At 34.2% G+C, this 16368-nt stretch overlaps 2 protein-coding genes across 3 annotated transcripts; one reads left to right on the forward strand and one right to left on the reverse strand.

Annotated features, from left to right (window-relative positions):
- Nucleotides 1–269: 269 nt before the first annotated feature.
- LOC108686469 (UPF0568 protein C14orf166 homolog) lies at nucleotides 270–2466 on the reverse strand. The gene is made up of 4 exons (XM_018191803.1): nucleotides 2388–2466; nucleotides 1623–1844; nucleotides 781–882; nucleotides 270–698 (listed from the first exon to the last, which is right to left on the reverse strand). The coding sequence occupies exons 1-4, from the start codon at nucleotides 2446–2448 to the stop codon at nucleotides 331–333; spliced, it is 753 nt and encodes a 250-aa protein (XP_018047292.1). The 5' UTR covers nucleotides 2449–2466; the 3' UTR covers nucleotides 270–330.
- A 409-nt stretch (nucleotides 2467–2875) lies between these two features.
- LOC108686456 (ran-binding protein 9) lies at nucleotides 2876–15890 on the forward strand. 2 transcript variants are annotated; one of them, XM_018191784.1, is made up of 8 exons: nucleotides 2876–3087; nucleotides 10645–11027; nucleotides 11678–11865; nucleotides 12103–12215; nucleotides 12418–12849; nucleotides 13195–13524; nucleotides 13814–13997; nucleotides 14539–15890. In XM_018191784.1, exons 1-7 carry the CDS (start codon nucleotides 2886–2888, stop codon nucleotides 13945–13947), a joined length of 1782 nt encoding a protein of 593 aa, XP_018047273.1. In that variant the 5' UTR covers nucleotides 2876–2885; the 3' UTR covers nucleotides 13948–13997; nucleotides 14539–15890. The 2 variants fall into 2 exon arrangements, with proteins under 2 accessions (XP_018047273.1, XP_018047282.1); XM_018191793.1 differs by having other exon boundaries at nucleotides 10672–11027.
- The last annotated feature ends 478 nt before the right edge of the window (nucleotides 15891–16368 follow it).

The following is a 16368-nucleotide window of genomic DNA, read 5'->3' on the forward strand; positions in this document are numbered from 1 at the left end:
GCATGATTTTAACATACTGACTGTTTTTCGTTACACTAGTAATCCATGCATAACATATATACGAGAGAAAATCAAATGTAACACATTTGCATTTCTTTGCAAAAACGATATATTTATAGATTAGCATAAAGTAAAAATAAATTAACATTTACATTAGAAAATCAAAGATATTCATTTTCTAGTACAAATGCTTTTTGAAATTGCTTTGAGATGTGTACGCATTAAATATTAATATTTTGCTAATCTAATGTAGTTTATATATTCTTTGTATTAAAAAACTCTAAACAAGCTATTTATGAATCCATTTTTATTTTTCTGGAATATGACCATTTATCTACCAACTTTTCCTAATTTGGTATCCGTTTTTGGATTAGCCGTTATATTTTGCACAGCGACTATCGTCTCATTAATCTTTGTCTGAAGATTCCTGAGGTCTTGAATGTATAATAAGGCAAGACCTTTGGCGGCATTGTCTAACATCCCGTCGCCCATATTAAAGCTAGGTCCTACTATTGTTTTTGTCAGAGATTTATTTTTGACATACGCGGCACTATTAGATTGTTTAATCGCATCCGTGTTCAACTTGTTGCACACGAGTTTGCTGCATGCTTGTAGTGTTATAAGATGATCAGAATGTTTCGGTACATTCAGTAACTTGGCAATCGAATTAATTCCGTTCTTGAAAGCATCACTGTCAACTGAAAAAAATAAAGAAATGCGAGATTTAAATAATACATCCCTATGTTAAGTATTGTACAATGCAGCGCAAGATATACTTACAATCTAAATTATCTAGAGGATTCGTGGACTTGATACTAGGTACTTTCATCTCTTTTTTCACATCTTTTGCTTTTCTTCCTATGACTTGCTGATATTTTTGGCCTAAATAAATTATATATTTCATTATATTTATTATTTATTGATTAGACAACCAATAATTATTCAAATTCTTATGAAATTTTACACAAATGATTCTAACAAAGCAATCTCATGAAGTTTCAAATTCAGATTTTAATGGAACTATATACATGAGTTACATAAATATACGAATTTAGAAAATATCATTTGCGTCCAATAAACGGTTTTAAGAAGTAACATTATATCATATATAAAGTAGTCCTTTTTTTATATCAATAACTATTCAACATGTCGAAAAATGTTTTATAATGAAATTATCTCTATTTATATTAATATTTTGAAAAATAATTTTGGAAAAAATATATATATAATTATTTTTAAAAAATATTGACATGAATATTATTTTATTATAAAACTTTTGTATAAAACATTTTTTGGAGGAGTAATTTCCTTCCTTGAAATCGTTTATTTATTGCAACTAATATTTTCTGAATTTATCTTATATAAATATAGCAAGCTTGATTAAAATCAGAACTTGATATTGCACGAAATTCTTTTGTAAACATTTTACACACATTCTATAATTAGAGCCATTATTTAAGCTTCAAGTCTTCAGTCATAAGAAATTAGCAGTCACAGTCGAATGTGAGAAGAATAATCAACTGTGATTAGTCTATTTCTTATGGCTTAAGACTTAAAACTTAGGTAATGGCTTATTATAGAAAACCATTAAAAAAGCTTTAATTATTTCAAATAAATCTTACAGTCATCTCCAAACTCTAGCCAAATAGCATATCCTATAAACCATTCTAATTGATCAATCTCGTTCTTAGTTATTGGGCAGTCAACGTCATTGCAATATTTTTCGAAAGTTTTTGGCCATTCCGAGGATGTAATGTCTCTCAACTTTTGACGGTCCTCTATAGTATAATGACGTATCTTTTGATCTTCCAACCATACAATCACCTTTCTGAAGTGCTGAGTATCTGGAACATTATAATATTGTATCAATATTATAGTACTTAAGAAGTTTAAGGACACGGTCGACATAAACGTTTTATCTTTGTTATTCATTGAAGGAAAATAATTGTTAAGGAAAATAAAACAACGTTCGTGTTGATTGTATCTTCTAAAAGAAAAATAGTTCACCTACAGTTAAGAAGTCAAATCAATCACAGGCCAATATTCACAGGTCGTTCTTATTCTAAGTAATGTTTTAAAATGCTAAATACAACTTTTGTGATTGGCTTACATCTTAAAATTGCACTTAAAACGATCCTAAAAAATCGGTAATAAATACTGTTTTATGATATATTACTGGTTATAGAACTATATTAGTATCTTAAGAAATTATTTAAGATGATCTTGTAATAAAAATGGACTATGAATATCGTCTATATAGGTAAATGTCTGCACCGTCCAATTACATCGCGCAAAGTGACTTAAGACAACTGTATTTATATTAGTATATATTTCCTGATTTTTAATGAATTTATATAGGTTATGACATGTGTCAAATAGTTGCTCACTATTTCCGTTGACTTTGTCCCATTCCAAGTAACCAAGTGCCTTTAATTTTCTCTCGAACATTATTAATTATTCGCCTAGAAAGATCGGTGAATGCACTGCTCTCGCAGAAAAGTCCTTGCAAGGCGAAAAATCGTGGGGAACCGAAGTCGAATCTGTCAACTCGTCTTGACTTGTCTCCAATCGTTACAGCGGGTTCGGCAAAGATGCTCTTATTTTTCCATAGTGGCGTGACTGGCGTGAGTTAGCATGGATTTGGATGCGCAAGGCGGCCAAAAGGGGGCGGAGCACGCGGCGCGAGCAGGTGGCACGCTAGTCTCGTCTATCCGTCGCTCGTTTCTTTGGTTTCTTGCTGGTGCCATCCGCGATTGCGAGAGCGAGAGCGAGAGCTGTGTGAGCTGTGTGAGAGTTGCGCGTGCGGACGTGCGCAACGGCAGTCGCGTCCAGGAATCGTGTGGATTGCGGAGGCCAGAGCGGGGCGAGTGGGGCAGCGGACGACAATGATGGCGGCCACCAGCGATGAACGGAGTGTTATGGAGCCTGGGAAAACGAATTCGGGGCAAAGCCAACCCATAGACCGGCTAAAACTGCTCTATCCTATGGTGGACGAGGAGAAGACGCCGTTGCCACGTTCCTGGAGCACCAAGGACAAGTACAGCTACATAGGCCTGTCGCAAAACAATCTTCGCGTTCACTACAAAGGTACGTGGGTAGCCCGTCAGCGCGCGACCTCCGCGCGCGCGAGACGATGCGCTTCCTTCGTCGCGCGGACACGCGTGTGCGCGTCCTCGGTGTGGACTTCCACGCCGTGCCGCGGACCATCCGGACGCCCGTCTCCAGCCTCGTGCCTCTGCTGTGTCGCCCCGCGATTGGGCTGCTCCCGGGGCAGGCACGGTCGATCGATTGAAAATGGCAGGGCGCTATTTCAGCGTGTGTCAGCGACCTAAACAAAGGAATCAGCTGATCAGTCAGCCAGTCCCTCGCGGTCGAAATCTTTCCGCGTCGCTCTTGTCATCGTCCTCGTATGTTATCGTCGACGCGATGACATCTTCCTCGCCACCGCGGTCGATCCTCGTGGTGCCTCCTCCTGCAGGATGCTCGTCGATTTCTGTCGACGCGTCTGCTAGGGAAAAGAAATGTCAGAGAAAGAGGGGGAGGGAGTGAGATAGAGCGATACATAGAGAGAGGAACCGAAAGAGATGGAACACGGGTACGCACAATGTCAATGACAGCTACGTACGTCGACGTGAAAATGATATGTGGGCTAGACCCCGCGCCCCGATTCTCGTCGACCCGTGCGGGCTTGTCGCCGCCCCCTCCCCCTTCCCCTCCCTCCCGTTCACATCGAATTTCACGTTGATATACAGGGTGTCCCGTGCTCCATTTCTGCCCTGAAAAAAATTTTTAATCAAATTAATTGTATGTATTTAAGTCAAATATAATATAAATATTCATACATTCTTCATAAAAAAAAAAATAAAGTCAAACTAAATTAATTTAATTAAACGACTAATTTTCTTTTTGATATGTCAATGTAGATTAGTTTTAATCTCGATTTAATTTACTCTTTAATCTACTTTTAATTCTTAGAACCTTTTAATTCTAGGAAATAATAAGTTAGATAAAAAATATGATAAAAATAAGATAAAAATAAGATAAAAAATAAGATTAAAGTTATTACTTATTATTACATTGATCGAAACAGTCATAAAACGTCAACATTCAATATAATAAATTGTTTCTTGAAATAATCTAACTATTATTTTTCTCTATTTTTTTTTTTTTTTTTTTTTTTTAAGAAAGATAACTGAATGCACAAGTTTGAGTAGATTTAAATCGCGGATCGTTATATAAACAAAGAACTTGAAGAAGCAAAGCTGCTGCGTCAGCAACTTGATACTTGATCGCCGAGATTATTTAATGACGGAAAATGGAGAGCTGCTACACACGATGTTTAGCCACCAGATTGAAGAATGGAGGATTATCGCTACGGAATAATCCTCCATTCCTCCTGCCAGAGGAGGTTGTTTAAGTATCGACGTGATGCAAGCATTTTTCAACGGAGAGCTCAACACTCCGTGCATTCAAATCCCATGAGTTCTTCCTACGGACAAGTTTCTTTTCTCGTATCAAGAGTGAACGATGCCAGAAATGGCCGAAGGCCCTTTTTTCTTGCCTTCTTTGCGCTCCCTCTTGCTCGTTATATAGACGGTGTATCCTGTGGATTCCTGGCGTGTGCCGCAAGCTCGGCTGCAACGTAACGTTATATGACGGCAACGACGACAGCGGCACGAAACATGATGCCACTTATCGGCTTTCCTTGGCGCACCGTGCTATACGGAATAAGAAAAGTTAAAAGGCATTTAAAACGTAAATGCGCTATATCGGCTTTGGTCGAGCGTGTTCACGCTCGACGAACGTGATGTGTCGTGCAGCGAACGAAAATATTGTTCTCCTTGATCCGGCGCACAAAGATTGTTGAGAGAAAACGAAGCGAAAGAGATAAACAATTGTCGTATGTTTGCTCGGTTACTTCGCGAGCAATTGATACGTCAACGATAATCTTAAAAGGTATTTTCTTTTTTTTTTGTTCAAGAAACTTCCATCAGACAATTCCTTTATATTTATTTTGCTAACGAGAGCAAATAATAACGATGACATCTTGATGATTATTTTTATGTGTAAGAATAATGTGTGATTATCTCAAAATGATATTTATTATTTATATTGTAATTATATATACGCGGAATAATAATTATAAATTATTTTCAAATAAAGAATAATGCGATGTAGCTGCAAAATGAAAATTAAATTATGAATGTTTGTTTCAAACCTACGTAATTATTATACAGAATAACGCTCGCTGTATATGTATGTATAACTTTTTCTTTAAAAAAATCTATCTAATATAGCAAAATGAATTTGAAAAACGAACAGCGCGTGTCTATGCGTAAAATTCATTAAACATAAAAAATTCGTCGGCATTTGTATCTTCATAATTACCGATAGTAAGATAAACATTCATTGAGTGTGATTAAGCAGTTGCGATCTCTGATGAAATTCTGATTATTATGAATGGAGAGCGTGAGCTGCAAGAAGTTACAATATGCAGCAGACATGAAGCATAATGCATGCGTACACTCGACCCTAGCCATACTGCGCGTCGATAATATCCGTCGCTTGAATCCTTTAATTTAACTTCGATCGTTGCTTCTGAGGTTGTAAAGAGCTGCAGCACACGTTCAGGCAATTTCAGCTTGCAACATAAATATTTCATTCACATCGAAATTCTATTAAAGTAAATTCCATTTGAAATGAATTAAAAGAATTTTGTTTGATTCGTGTATTTCTACAGTTAAAGCATATTCATTTGTGATATTTATGTTTGTATTTTCTTCCGCTTCGCCCAAGACCGCTATTCGATAGCTCAACGTTTCTTTTTTAGGAAACATAATACGAATTCAGAATTATTAATCGTCGACAGAAATTTTCATCTTTCATCAGCAATCTGACTCTTCGAATTTCACTGCAGATTTTTATATTGTCCCGGATTGTATAAAAAAACTTAAAAAAATTTCTATATATTTGTGAAATTTTAATACGTTTTTTACTATCACTGGAATTGGATTAATTTACTTTTTTATAGATATAAATTTATTTATCAAAATTCACAATAAAAAACTTTAAAATCCTTTAAAGTCCCATATTATTAAACAAGTATCATATTAGATAAGAAGAAATATATACAGCGGCATTTGAACTGACGTTGTCTGCTAATAGAATAAAATAATTCTACGTATAGCGATAATCATGAAATCATAAATCGTAATCATATTTGACTATAACATGACGCATTTTGAGCATCCTTGTACTATTTCATTTCTAAAGAGATGAGTTGCAATCATTGTAAATATCGAAGAGCTGTCGAAACACCTGTCATTTACATGCTATTCGTGGTAACAATTTTGGCGAAATTCAGTATAAGATTCAACTATATATATAAGCTGTTCATATCGGCGAGCCGTGAATGTAACTGTTTATAACGAGTGCACGTGGCTTTCCTTACATGGGAGTGCCTGAGAAAGCGGAAGGCCGTTGTCGTCATTCGTAATAGTGCATCTACCGTTAGCCATCAACTTCTCTTTTTCCTTGCACGTGTCGCTCTTTAATCTCGTAAACACAGACCGATCGGACCTTGTTTTGATCTTCGTCCCACTCTAGACACTTCATCTTCCAGTCTCTGGAGTTTATGAGCTGTCTGATCATAAATGCTTGCCATTTTTGCGAAAGTTAACAAATCCGAAAAGCTGTTTTTGCAAACATTAATTATAGTTAGCGGAGAAGTTAATTGATTTACTCTGTTTTCTAGTACACATCTCTTTATATATAGAATTATTTAAAGATACAGAATTGCCTAAGAAAGATTGCACGTTTAAAGATACAGAATTGCCTAAGAAAGATTGCATTTAAAAAACGTACTCGTTTCTTTTTATCATCATTTTACCTTATCATTAATTTTTAATATAATCATATTATTAGAGCGTGATAATTTATCTAATTATTTAATGCCAGAATTAAAGATAAAAGCTTTCCCTTTTTTTTATAATGTATAATTAATCAATAAAATAATATTTTCCATTACGTGCAGTATGTGTAATTAATATTTAACTAACTCCAAATAATAAATAATTTATACCTCAACACTGACGCATTCACTAGCTTGTATATATATATATATATGTATATATTCCAATTCTATACGCGGAATAATGCACATCATTACATGTTATTTTACATTAAAAAATGAAAAGAAATATTATAATAGTCAAACAAGTAAATACTTCGTATTTTGATTCGAACTAAATACTGGTTTCAGAGAAATAATTCGTCTCTTTACTAACGCTGATATATTACGTCAGAGGTATTACGTGATATAACAGCGTTGCTGAAGACTGTTTTTTGCATAAAGAATAGGATTGTTTATTTTTTTATTCTCTAATTTAATTTAAGATCCAATTTTTCATTATCTGGTTAACTTGTGATTAACCTGATGTTTCACTTATAACATCATCATAGATAAAGTGGGATAAAAAACATCAGATTAAGCTTAACCACAAGTTAATCAGATAATTAATAAAAATTGGGCCTTAAAGTATCAGAGAATTAGAAAAATAAAGTATAAGTCTAATCACAAGTTAATTAGAAGATAAAATGCGGGCGTAATGCTTTAATGAAGCTTCCGAAAGCTACATAAATGATGTTCGATGGAGCATATAGGTACGGTGTATTATGCTGTGTAAGGGCAAGAGACATGCGCCTAACACTCGGAAACTCATAGATCACAGATCGTGGATAAGCTTGTAATATTGCATCGATGTGCCGCGCGATGACCTAATGCCCTACATACATCTACCTAGGTAAATCATGTTCTTCTGCAAATCCATTTGTAGTTTCATAATGTTTGTAGTTTTCGCAGTTATGAAGTTTTTCGCATTAATTTTGTTCAACTTATAAGATATTAAAAGATCGAAACAGTAAGTCACAATAATCGAAAGCCTGAATTTTTAATCGTCAACAAATTAATATTTAATTTTGTTGAGAAAAAATGCACGTATGTAATACCCCGTGTATGACTGCGGTATCTCATTATATAAGCGTGCGCCGAGATCCTCTACTTAACACAGGCGAAAGTTGCTTCCTAAAGGAAGTATTGTTTATCATCATCGCGCGAATCATCGTACCATATCGCACCGAAAATACATCGCTTGGGCGTTATGATGCGTGAAGGGAAATGATCATTTCATGAAATGGTCATTTGCTTGCGATGACTTCGATGTTTCTCTAGATCACGTCGCTTTTCCTCGCGGCACTAATGCATGCAGCTCGAAATCAATATTTCACGTCGTACCCAAGGTACATAACGTATCTCGAAGGTGACCATAGCTCTCTTATCCTTATCTTGACATGTAGACTTAGATGGTCAGCCAATTTAGTTAAACTTGCTCCAGCGAACGCGTTACAATTAGAGAAATACATAGATATAAGATATTGAATGTTTCTTCTTTCTCAAATAAGAATATATTTCTAATAATCTATCTCTACTTCCACTTTCATTTCGCTTTTTCATTCCATTTGTAGATTTTTTTATGTAATTGATGAAATTCTGTTTCTTCCATAACTAGAATTTTTAAAAACATTTTAGAAAAAGATTAGAAATTAACATTTGAAACAATAAAATAAAAATAAATAAATTGATAAATGATATAAATTTTTTGTATATAATCGATAAAATTCGCCTCTTCCAAAAGTAAAGTTTTTAAAAATATTTTTAAAAAAGATTAGCAATTACTAAGAATATCTTATGTCATTATACATAATATTATTGTTAATTTTGTAATGTTACTAAATATTTTCAAAATGACAAAATAAAAGTTGTAAGATACTCATTTGATGTATACGCATCGTCCATTTGACATATATTTTAGTTTTTTTCATTAAAAAATATGAATTTCTTGTTGTAAACTGTACGGTAAGTTTAAATAAAACTTTACGAGAACAAACTTAAGTATTTACTTTATAATTATAACAATTTTTAAATTGCTGTCTTACGCAAGTGTCTCAATTTAAAAGAGAATAATTACAGAATAAGATTATATCTTCAACTTGTAATGTAAAATTCTATAAATTTAGAATTAAATCTTAATATCTTCAAAATGGTACGGTAAAAGTCAATGAAATTTTTTCTAGATATTATTGATATTATTAACTTTTGTATTACATGTATATTATAGATTTGTCTTATATTTCATCAAACACGAGAATCTCCGTAATATGAAAACAAAAATAAAAAATGATACGTATACGATTCATAAATAAAAATTTTGAATTACAAATTTATTTCTTAAAATCTATTTTGAACAGTATTATAGATAAATAAAATATGTAAAATCTCTCATATTTATTTTGTGATAATTTTATCCTATTATTTTTACATGTAGAATATTTTAAGAAATTTAAGAAGAAACATAGTATAAAAGAGAATAAATAGATTACCTTTCAATATGTAAATAAATTTTTTCCATATATTTTAACCAGGGTTGGGTAAGTTAATGTTTTTTTCAACTGAATAAAGTTAAAATTAATGGCTTTACAAAATTAATAAAGTTAAGTTAAAAGTTGAAGGAATAAAAACTTAATGTAAGTTAAGTCAATATTGAATTAAGTTAATTCAACTTAAGTTAAAAAAAAATTAATTATGAAAAAAATTATTTTTTAAATCGTAATATCTTAATTTTTCTTAAAATGAGATTAAATAACTACAATATAGATTATTAAGTAAATTAAATTTTTAATTTTTTTATTCATATGCGATATAAGTATATAACACATAATGATATAAGTTATATAACTTAAAAAAAAACAGTTAGCACGAAGAAGATGAAGCATGAAGAAGATACAAAATCAGTGATTTACTTTTTAATAAATCTTAAGCCATAAGAAATTGACCAATTACAATCGAATGCGAGAAAAATATTTGACTGTAATTGGTCAATTTTCTTATGACTTACGGCTTAAAACACCTATTGTAGATCCGGACTAAAGTTTATGGCATAACCGCATAAACCAATCAGAGGCATTATCCGTATTAGCATTTTAAGAAATTACTTAAAATGGTCTTAAAGATGGTCTTAGAAGAAATTATTTAAGATTGTCTTAAAATATGAACAAATTACGAATATACATCCTTAGTCTTATATCTTATTATTTTTCTAAGATATTTAAGAGATAAAAAAATTTTTTAACTTAAAAAAAAAGTTAAAAAGTTAATGTTTAAAAGTAACTTAAATTAAAATTAAAAATTTAAAACTAAGTTAAGTTAAAAGTTTTTTATTAACTTTTTAACTTTTTTTTTAACTTTTAACGTTTTTTTAACTTTTAACTAGTTACTACCCAATTCTAATTTTAACATATTTTGATAATACATATTATTCTATAAAGTGCTAAAGGAGTAGGTAGGAAGATATATATGAGCGCATGTGATATTCGTCCTTGCATCTCTCGAGTTGCATGACGACCTTGGTTTTAATCTCAAACCGCAGATATACATCCCACTCATGATTGCATCTTTTTCTCGCTTCTCTCTCTCTCTCTCTGTCTCTTCTTCTGTCTTTCTTTATTTTTAACATGTTTCATTTTGCAATCTAAATTTTCATGCAATACGGAATACCTATATCGTCGGACTCACCGATTCCTTTAAAGAGAGTCGGGGCCGTGTTGTTTTCTCAGGTTACGGCAAAACCCACAAAGATGCTGCCAGTGTTCGCACAACGTACCCGATACCGGCCGCCTGCGGCCTGTATTACTTCGAGGTGAAGATCGTAAGCAAAGGACGCGATGGTTACATGGGCATCGGTCTCTCAGCCTCCGGCGTCAATGTAAATAGACTTCCTGGTTGGGATAAACATTCATATGGTTACCACGGTGACGACGGACACAGTTTCTGCTCAAGTGGTACTGGACAACCCTACGGACCGACTTTCACCACCGGCGACGTGATCGGTTGCGGTGTAAATCTCGTTGACAACACCGCCTTCTACACAAAGAATGGCCATCATTTGGGCATCGCTTTCACGGATCTTCCTGTAAGTCACTCACTGTATTAATAATATAAAAAAAATAATTTTCTTGAAAAGGACAAATATAAAAGAAACCCAGAGTAGGAGGAATCAAAGGTCTCAAATCTCATAGGAACAGAGGCAATTTATCTTTGGACCTTTCATTTCTTATAAATTTAATTATATATAATGCATCAATCTTCTTCTCTTTTTATATTTTTTATTCATAGAAAGAAAACTTACTTATGTACTATTTATCATTAAATTATTTGATAAATTTCACAAATATGCATAACAAATTATATTTCATAATAAAAAAATATAGATTTTTAATTCTAATCGTATTTGCTTTGAAATTTCCTAACTGATGTTCGCGGATGTAGTGTATTTTAAATTAATGTATCTTTGCTTAAAATTAATTGAACAATTATTGTTACATTGAAAATCAAAATCCGAGAAATAAGACTATGTAATTTAAAATTATATAAGGTTGTAAAAAAACATTTGTTAAGAACAATTTTTCACAACGTAATTGAAAGAAGTATTTGAGTCCACTGGATTCAAGAATTGATTAGGACTAACTTACTTTAATATTGCTAAAGTGCCGAGATTTATTTATTACGTATTATTCGTGTATTATGATGAAGAGAAATTCTATTAAAAATTCACTTTCACAGCCCAATCTCTTTCCGACGGTCGGTCTGCAGACTCCGGGCGAGGTGGTGGATGCAAACTTTGGACAATTGCCGTTTGTTTTCGACATCGGAGACATGATCAACGAACTGCGCGTACGGACGAGATTACAGATCATAAACTATCCCATGCCAGACCATGGCCAGGGGCAGTGGCAGACGACTCTTCACAGGTACATATACGACCAGAAAACGAGACGGGGACAGGGTGCGTGATTCCACTCCCTTCGTGGTTGCTTTTGCTCCTCCTTCGTTTGTCATTGTTGTCCGTTAAGATCCTCCTTGATTTGCGAGAGTTCTTCCCAAATGCTTGCGCGGATAAATCGAGGAAGTTAGCGGGAAAAAGTCGCCACGGACCAATGTTCGCGATATCTCTCGAGAGTTAACGAAGCTCTGTACGAATTCGACAGAATGGTGTGTACGTATCTCGTCCATCATGGGTATCTCGACAGCGCCGAGGCATTCGCCAGCAGCACGGGTCAGGTGTTCGAGGAGGATTATACCTCTATCAAAAATCGACAGAGTAGGTATTACAATCTCGCTCATTCGGAATTGTCACTCCTCCGAAAAGAAAATCTGGAAGAGAGAATAATAAATAAATGTTAAAAAAGTTACAAATATACAATTTATCTAAATTGCACTTTAAAATTTGAGGAAGTGACATTCTGTTTGTCCAGTTATTAAATTTATACTTTATCTTTACATTGTGATTCACTGATCCACAGGGGTTATAAAGCTGATACAATCTGGTCGCATTGGCGAAGCGATAGACGTGACCAATCGGTTATACCCCGGTCTTCTTGATCGAGACCCGAACCTGTTGTTCGCACTCAAGTGCCGTCAGTTCGTAGAAATGGTAAACGGCAACGATTCGGATGTCTGTCAGAATGGCAACCCTAATCAGACCAGTGTGATACAATCGACCAAAGCGTACGTGAAGTCCGCAAATCCGACTGGTACTGTGGAAGAGATGAATATCAATAATACGATAAACGGCACCAGCCCACAGTTCGTTAACGGTCAGATAGAAGATGATGTAGACATGGAGGAGAGCAGCGTCACTGGTGTAAATGGTATCAAGAACAGTAACGGGTATCAGAATGGTAATCTGGACTCGAATGGGTACAAGTGTCAAAATGGGGAGGATGTAGATATGGGTGAGATCTCAATATATTTGATATCGCGAATCATTTTTTAGATAAAGCGTTTAAATCGATCACATTAGGAATTAATTTATTATATAACAAATAAATGGAACTAACGAGCGGAATAATAAAGTAAAATGATAGATGTAATGATTGTCGAATAGATGTGCATAATTATGGTTTTTCATAAATTATTAATGTCCTATATAAATTGTTCAATTATATAAATGTTCTTTATCAACTGTCTAATATATATCCTATATATATTGTCGAGTTATGTTTAGAATGTCGAGTAGATTGTAGTATTTAGGACGGATAAACATTGTTTCACTTATAATTGTTCATTATTGTTTGCAGAAATCGATAATAGTGCCAATCAGAGTCAACAGCAAAGCAGTAACTCTGCTTTGCTCGCTGATACTGTGACATGTAGCAAAAGTAACAAGAAGCAGTTGTGCGGTGGTAACAAGCAAGCGATTGAGAAAATGTTGGAATTCGGCAAACAATTGTATACACAGTCGGTGAACCTGAGACAGCAGTTCGGAAAGAATGAAAGCAATAAAAAAATGTTGCAGGACGCTTTCAGTCTGTTAGCATATTCCAATCCGTGGAATTCACCGGTTGGTTGGCAACTGAATCCTCAGGAAAGAGAAACAGTCTGCGCGAGATTGAATTCTGCTATTCTTGGTAAGAAACCAATGTAAAATAACATAATAACATGTTTAATAATGGAATCAAAGTGCTTTGCGTAGGAATAAAATAGATTGCTCATAAGTTTGTTATCATTAATTGATGATTTTATCTTATTATTTATTTATATAATTGTTACATCAAATTTAAATTCTATTTTATTGTTTACAATTACGAGCAATGGAATTCGAGCAACTAGAAAATTAATCATTTTGGAATTCTGATTTGTTAATGTAATTGACAAATGTGATTGTCAATCTAATGTTACGATTGTTATGCTCAACAGAGTCTATTAATTTATCCCGTCATCCGCCATTAGAAGTCGCAGCATCTCATGCTAGGGAGCTTGTTCGCGTGATGTCGATGAATGGCTTAGGGGCCTGCGGATTTGCATTTGTAGATAATATTATCCAATATTGACGGTGCCTACCTCTGCTGCTACGTCCGCTTCTTCTACAAGTGCGAGTATGGTGAGTAATATTCGTTTGTATTTACGCGAACAAGAATCGCGAAATCGCCCGGATTGGCTCACCGAGAAGTACACGCTTGTATATTTATTTTTGTCGAGAGTGAAATATACGAGTAGTTGACAACGATAGTCGGTTTATCTAAAGAAGAGGAAAAGTAACACAAATTTCTCGACGCGTTAATGAGACTTAGCTTGAGTATAAAAAAAATAAAAATATGTCGTAAATAATCTTCTGAAATGAATTTTATATAAAATAAAATATTTAAGAAGTGTAAAAGAAACTCTTTTCTGTATAGTGAATAAAATGTTTAAGAAATGAACTCTCTTCTAGGTAAATAACGCGGATTTTCCTTTTTATCTAGGTATGGAAACTCCATACAAAGAAAAATTAAGGTAGGAAGTGCTCTGTGCACTAGTTTGAAAATCGTTTCGATTTCGGGCGCGGCGGCTCCATCTTTATTATAGCATTATGTCTTTCGTATCTCTGATATGCATGCGGATTTTCCCGGTCGCAATAAACACTGAGAGAAGGAATCTTGTAGGATGCAGAGGCGGAACGTGGAGCAGATTGTTCTGTTAACGCAGCAACATCGCGATGTCGCGTGCCTCTTCAGCTAGAGCAGCCGGATTCATCGGTGCCTTGGCTAGATCTCACACCACAGACACGAACATACAAGGTGAACGCTCAGACCTGCCAGCCAAAATGACACCTCATGAATTTTTAGCTTAAATTGGGTGGACGGTCACTTTGGATAACTACCACGCCGACCAAGAACGAGAAGCGGCAATTCATGATGGGTGATCCCCCGTTCCCGGTGACCGATCGCACATGTACCGTGGTCGACCATGTCACCATATTTTTGACATTGTTGTGATTATTTATATGATTTTCTGTATCCCTTTACTTTTTTCTCCCTCTTTTTACTTTCTTTTGTTTTTGTATCCGACGTCAGTTTATCTTTATTTGCGATCTACTCAGATGTTAAATTGCGACGTTATCTGGATGTTACGCGCAATGGTGTCAGAACGAATGTTTCATAGTTATCTAAATCACGATAACTCGCGCATCGTTAGTTAGCCGCAAGCATTGTGCAATGTGACGACACGATAGGAAAATAACTGTTGGAAGCAAAAATCATTTCATGCAAAGGTGATGCTTCTATGAGACTATCGTTCGTATCGTCATACCGTCGAGATTCTCGCGTTAGATCGTGTAGAATGCGTCACATTGGAGGATAACGTGTAATCAAATTCATTTGCATTTAAGCGCGAGTTGTATCAAGTGTATTCAACAACAGAAAATCAATTAAACATCCAAATTTGATTAGATATAACCAAAATTTTTGCTGATGGAAGGGAGGGGTTATAAATGACGTACTGTTATACATTGCGCTCTGTTCGCTTCGGAAAAAAAAGAAAAAGAAAAAAGAAAATTCATTGCACGAACCGAACTAATTTTTCGCAGATGTTAATGATTCTACTTAATTTTCACACAACGCACCCTTAATGAAAGAAAATACCTTTCTTCCTTGATATTATTTTGACAAGTCGGCGCGAAGATTGCTCTTTGTATCTTGATTTTCGCAATTCTGGGAGCGGCGGAAGCATGTTCATTTTAGAAATGGATGACGTCTTACGTTTATATAAATAGTTGCGAAAAACAAAAAATCTGTAAACTTAACTAAGAAACGATCTTGTACTCTATATTAAGTAATTGTTTTTTATATGCGACATAGTATATTATTATATTATATATATTATTAAAGAAAAAAAGAAAGAATCACAAATAAGAAAATCATATGCAGCTAGGCGTAAGCGTGCGTTTAAATACAATAATTTACTATATATACAAAAAAATCATATTAATTAAAATAGAATTACTCGAATTAAATAATTTTTAGTGTTATTGTTTTATGTACTATAGATAGAGCTATAATATGAATATGTGCGAATACAGCAATGATTTGGCCAAGATGGTTTATAAGTCATTTTGTTTTTGTCGCACATGTTGTTGTTATCGCGATTATCCCGTCAGGATCTTCGTGTAAATTCACCTAAAACCTATTGTACAAGCTGATCGAAAATTAATTTTGGGACTGATCATCGTTGTTATTTCGATTTGTTAAAGCATTCATTTTGTTATACGACTGGTGATATATTTGACGACGAACCTGCTCATTTGTATCGAATTATTCATCAAGACCTGCTCAGTAGGATCGCCGACGTCCTTGTCCCTGGATACTTTCGTCATCCCTCCAATCATTAGTTCCCGAATGTCGTTTTGCCCCTTGCCTGTCTTTCTAAGTCTTTTGATGATATTTTCAAAGTGCATATATTTTAGGTAATAAAGAAATTTTGTAATATATATATAT

Source organism: Atta colombica, unplaced genomic scaffold (genome assembly GCF_001594045.1).
Source record: "Atta colombica isolate Treedump-2 unplaced genomic scaffold, Acol1.0 scaffold100, whole genome shotgun sequence".
NCBI classification, from domain to species: Eukaryota; Metazoa; Arthropoda; class Insecta; order Hymenoptera; family Formicidae; genus Atta; species Atta colombica.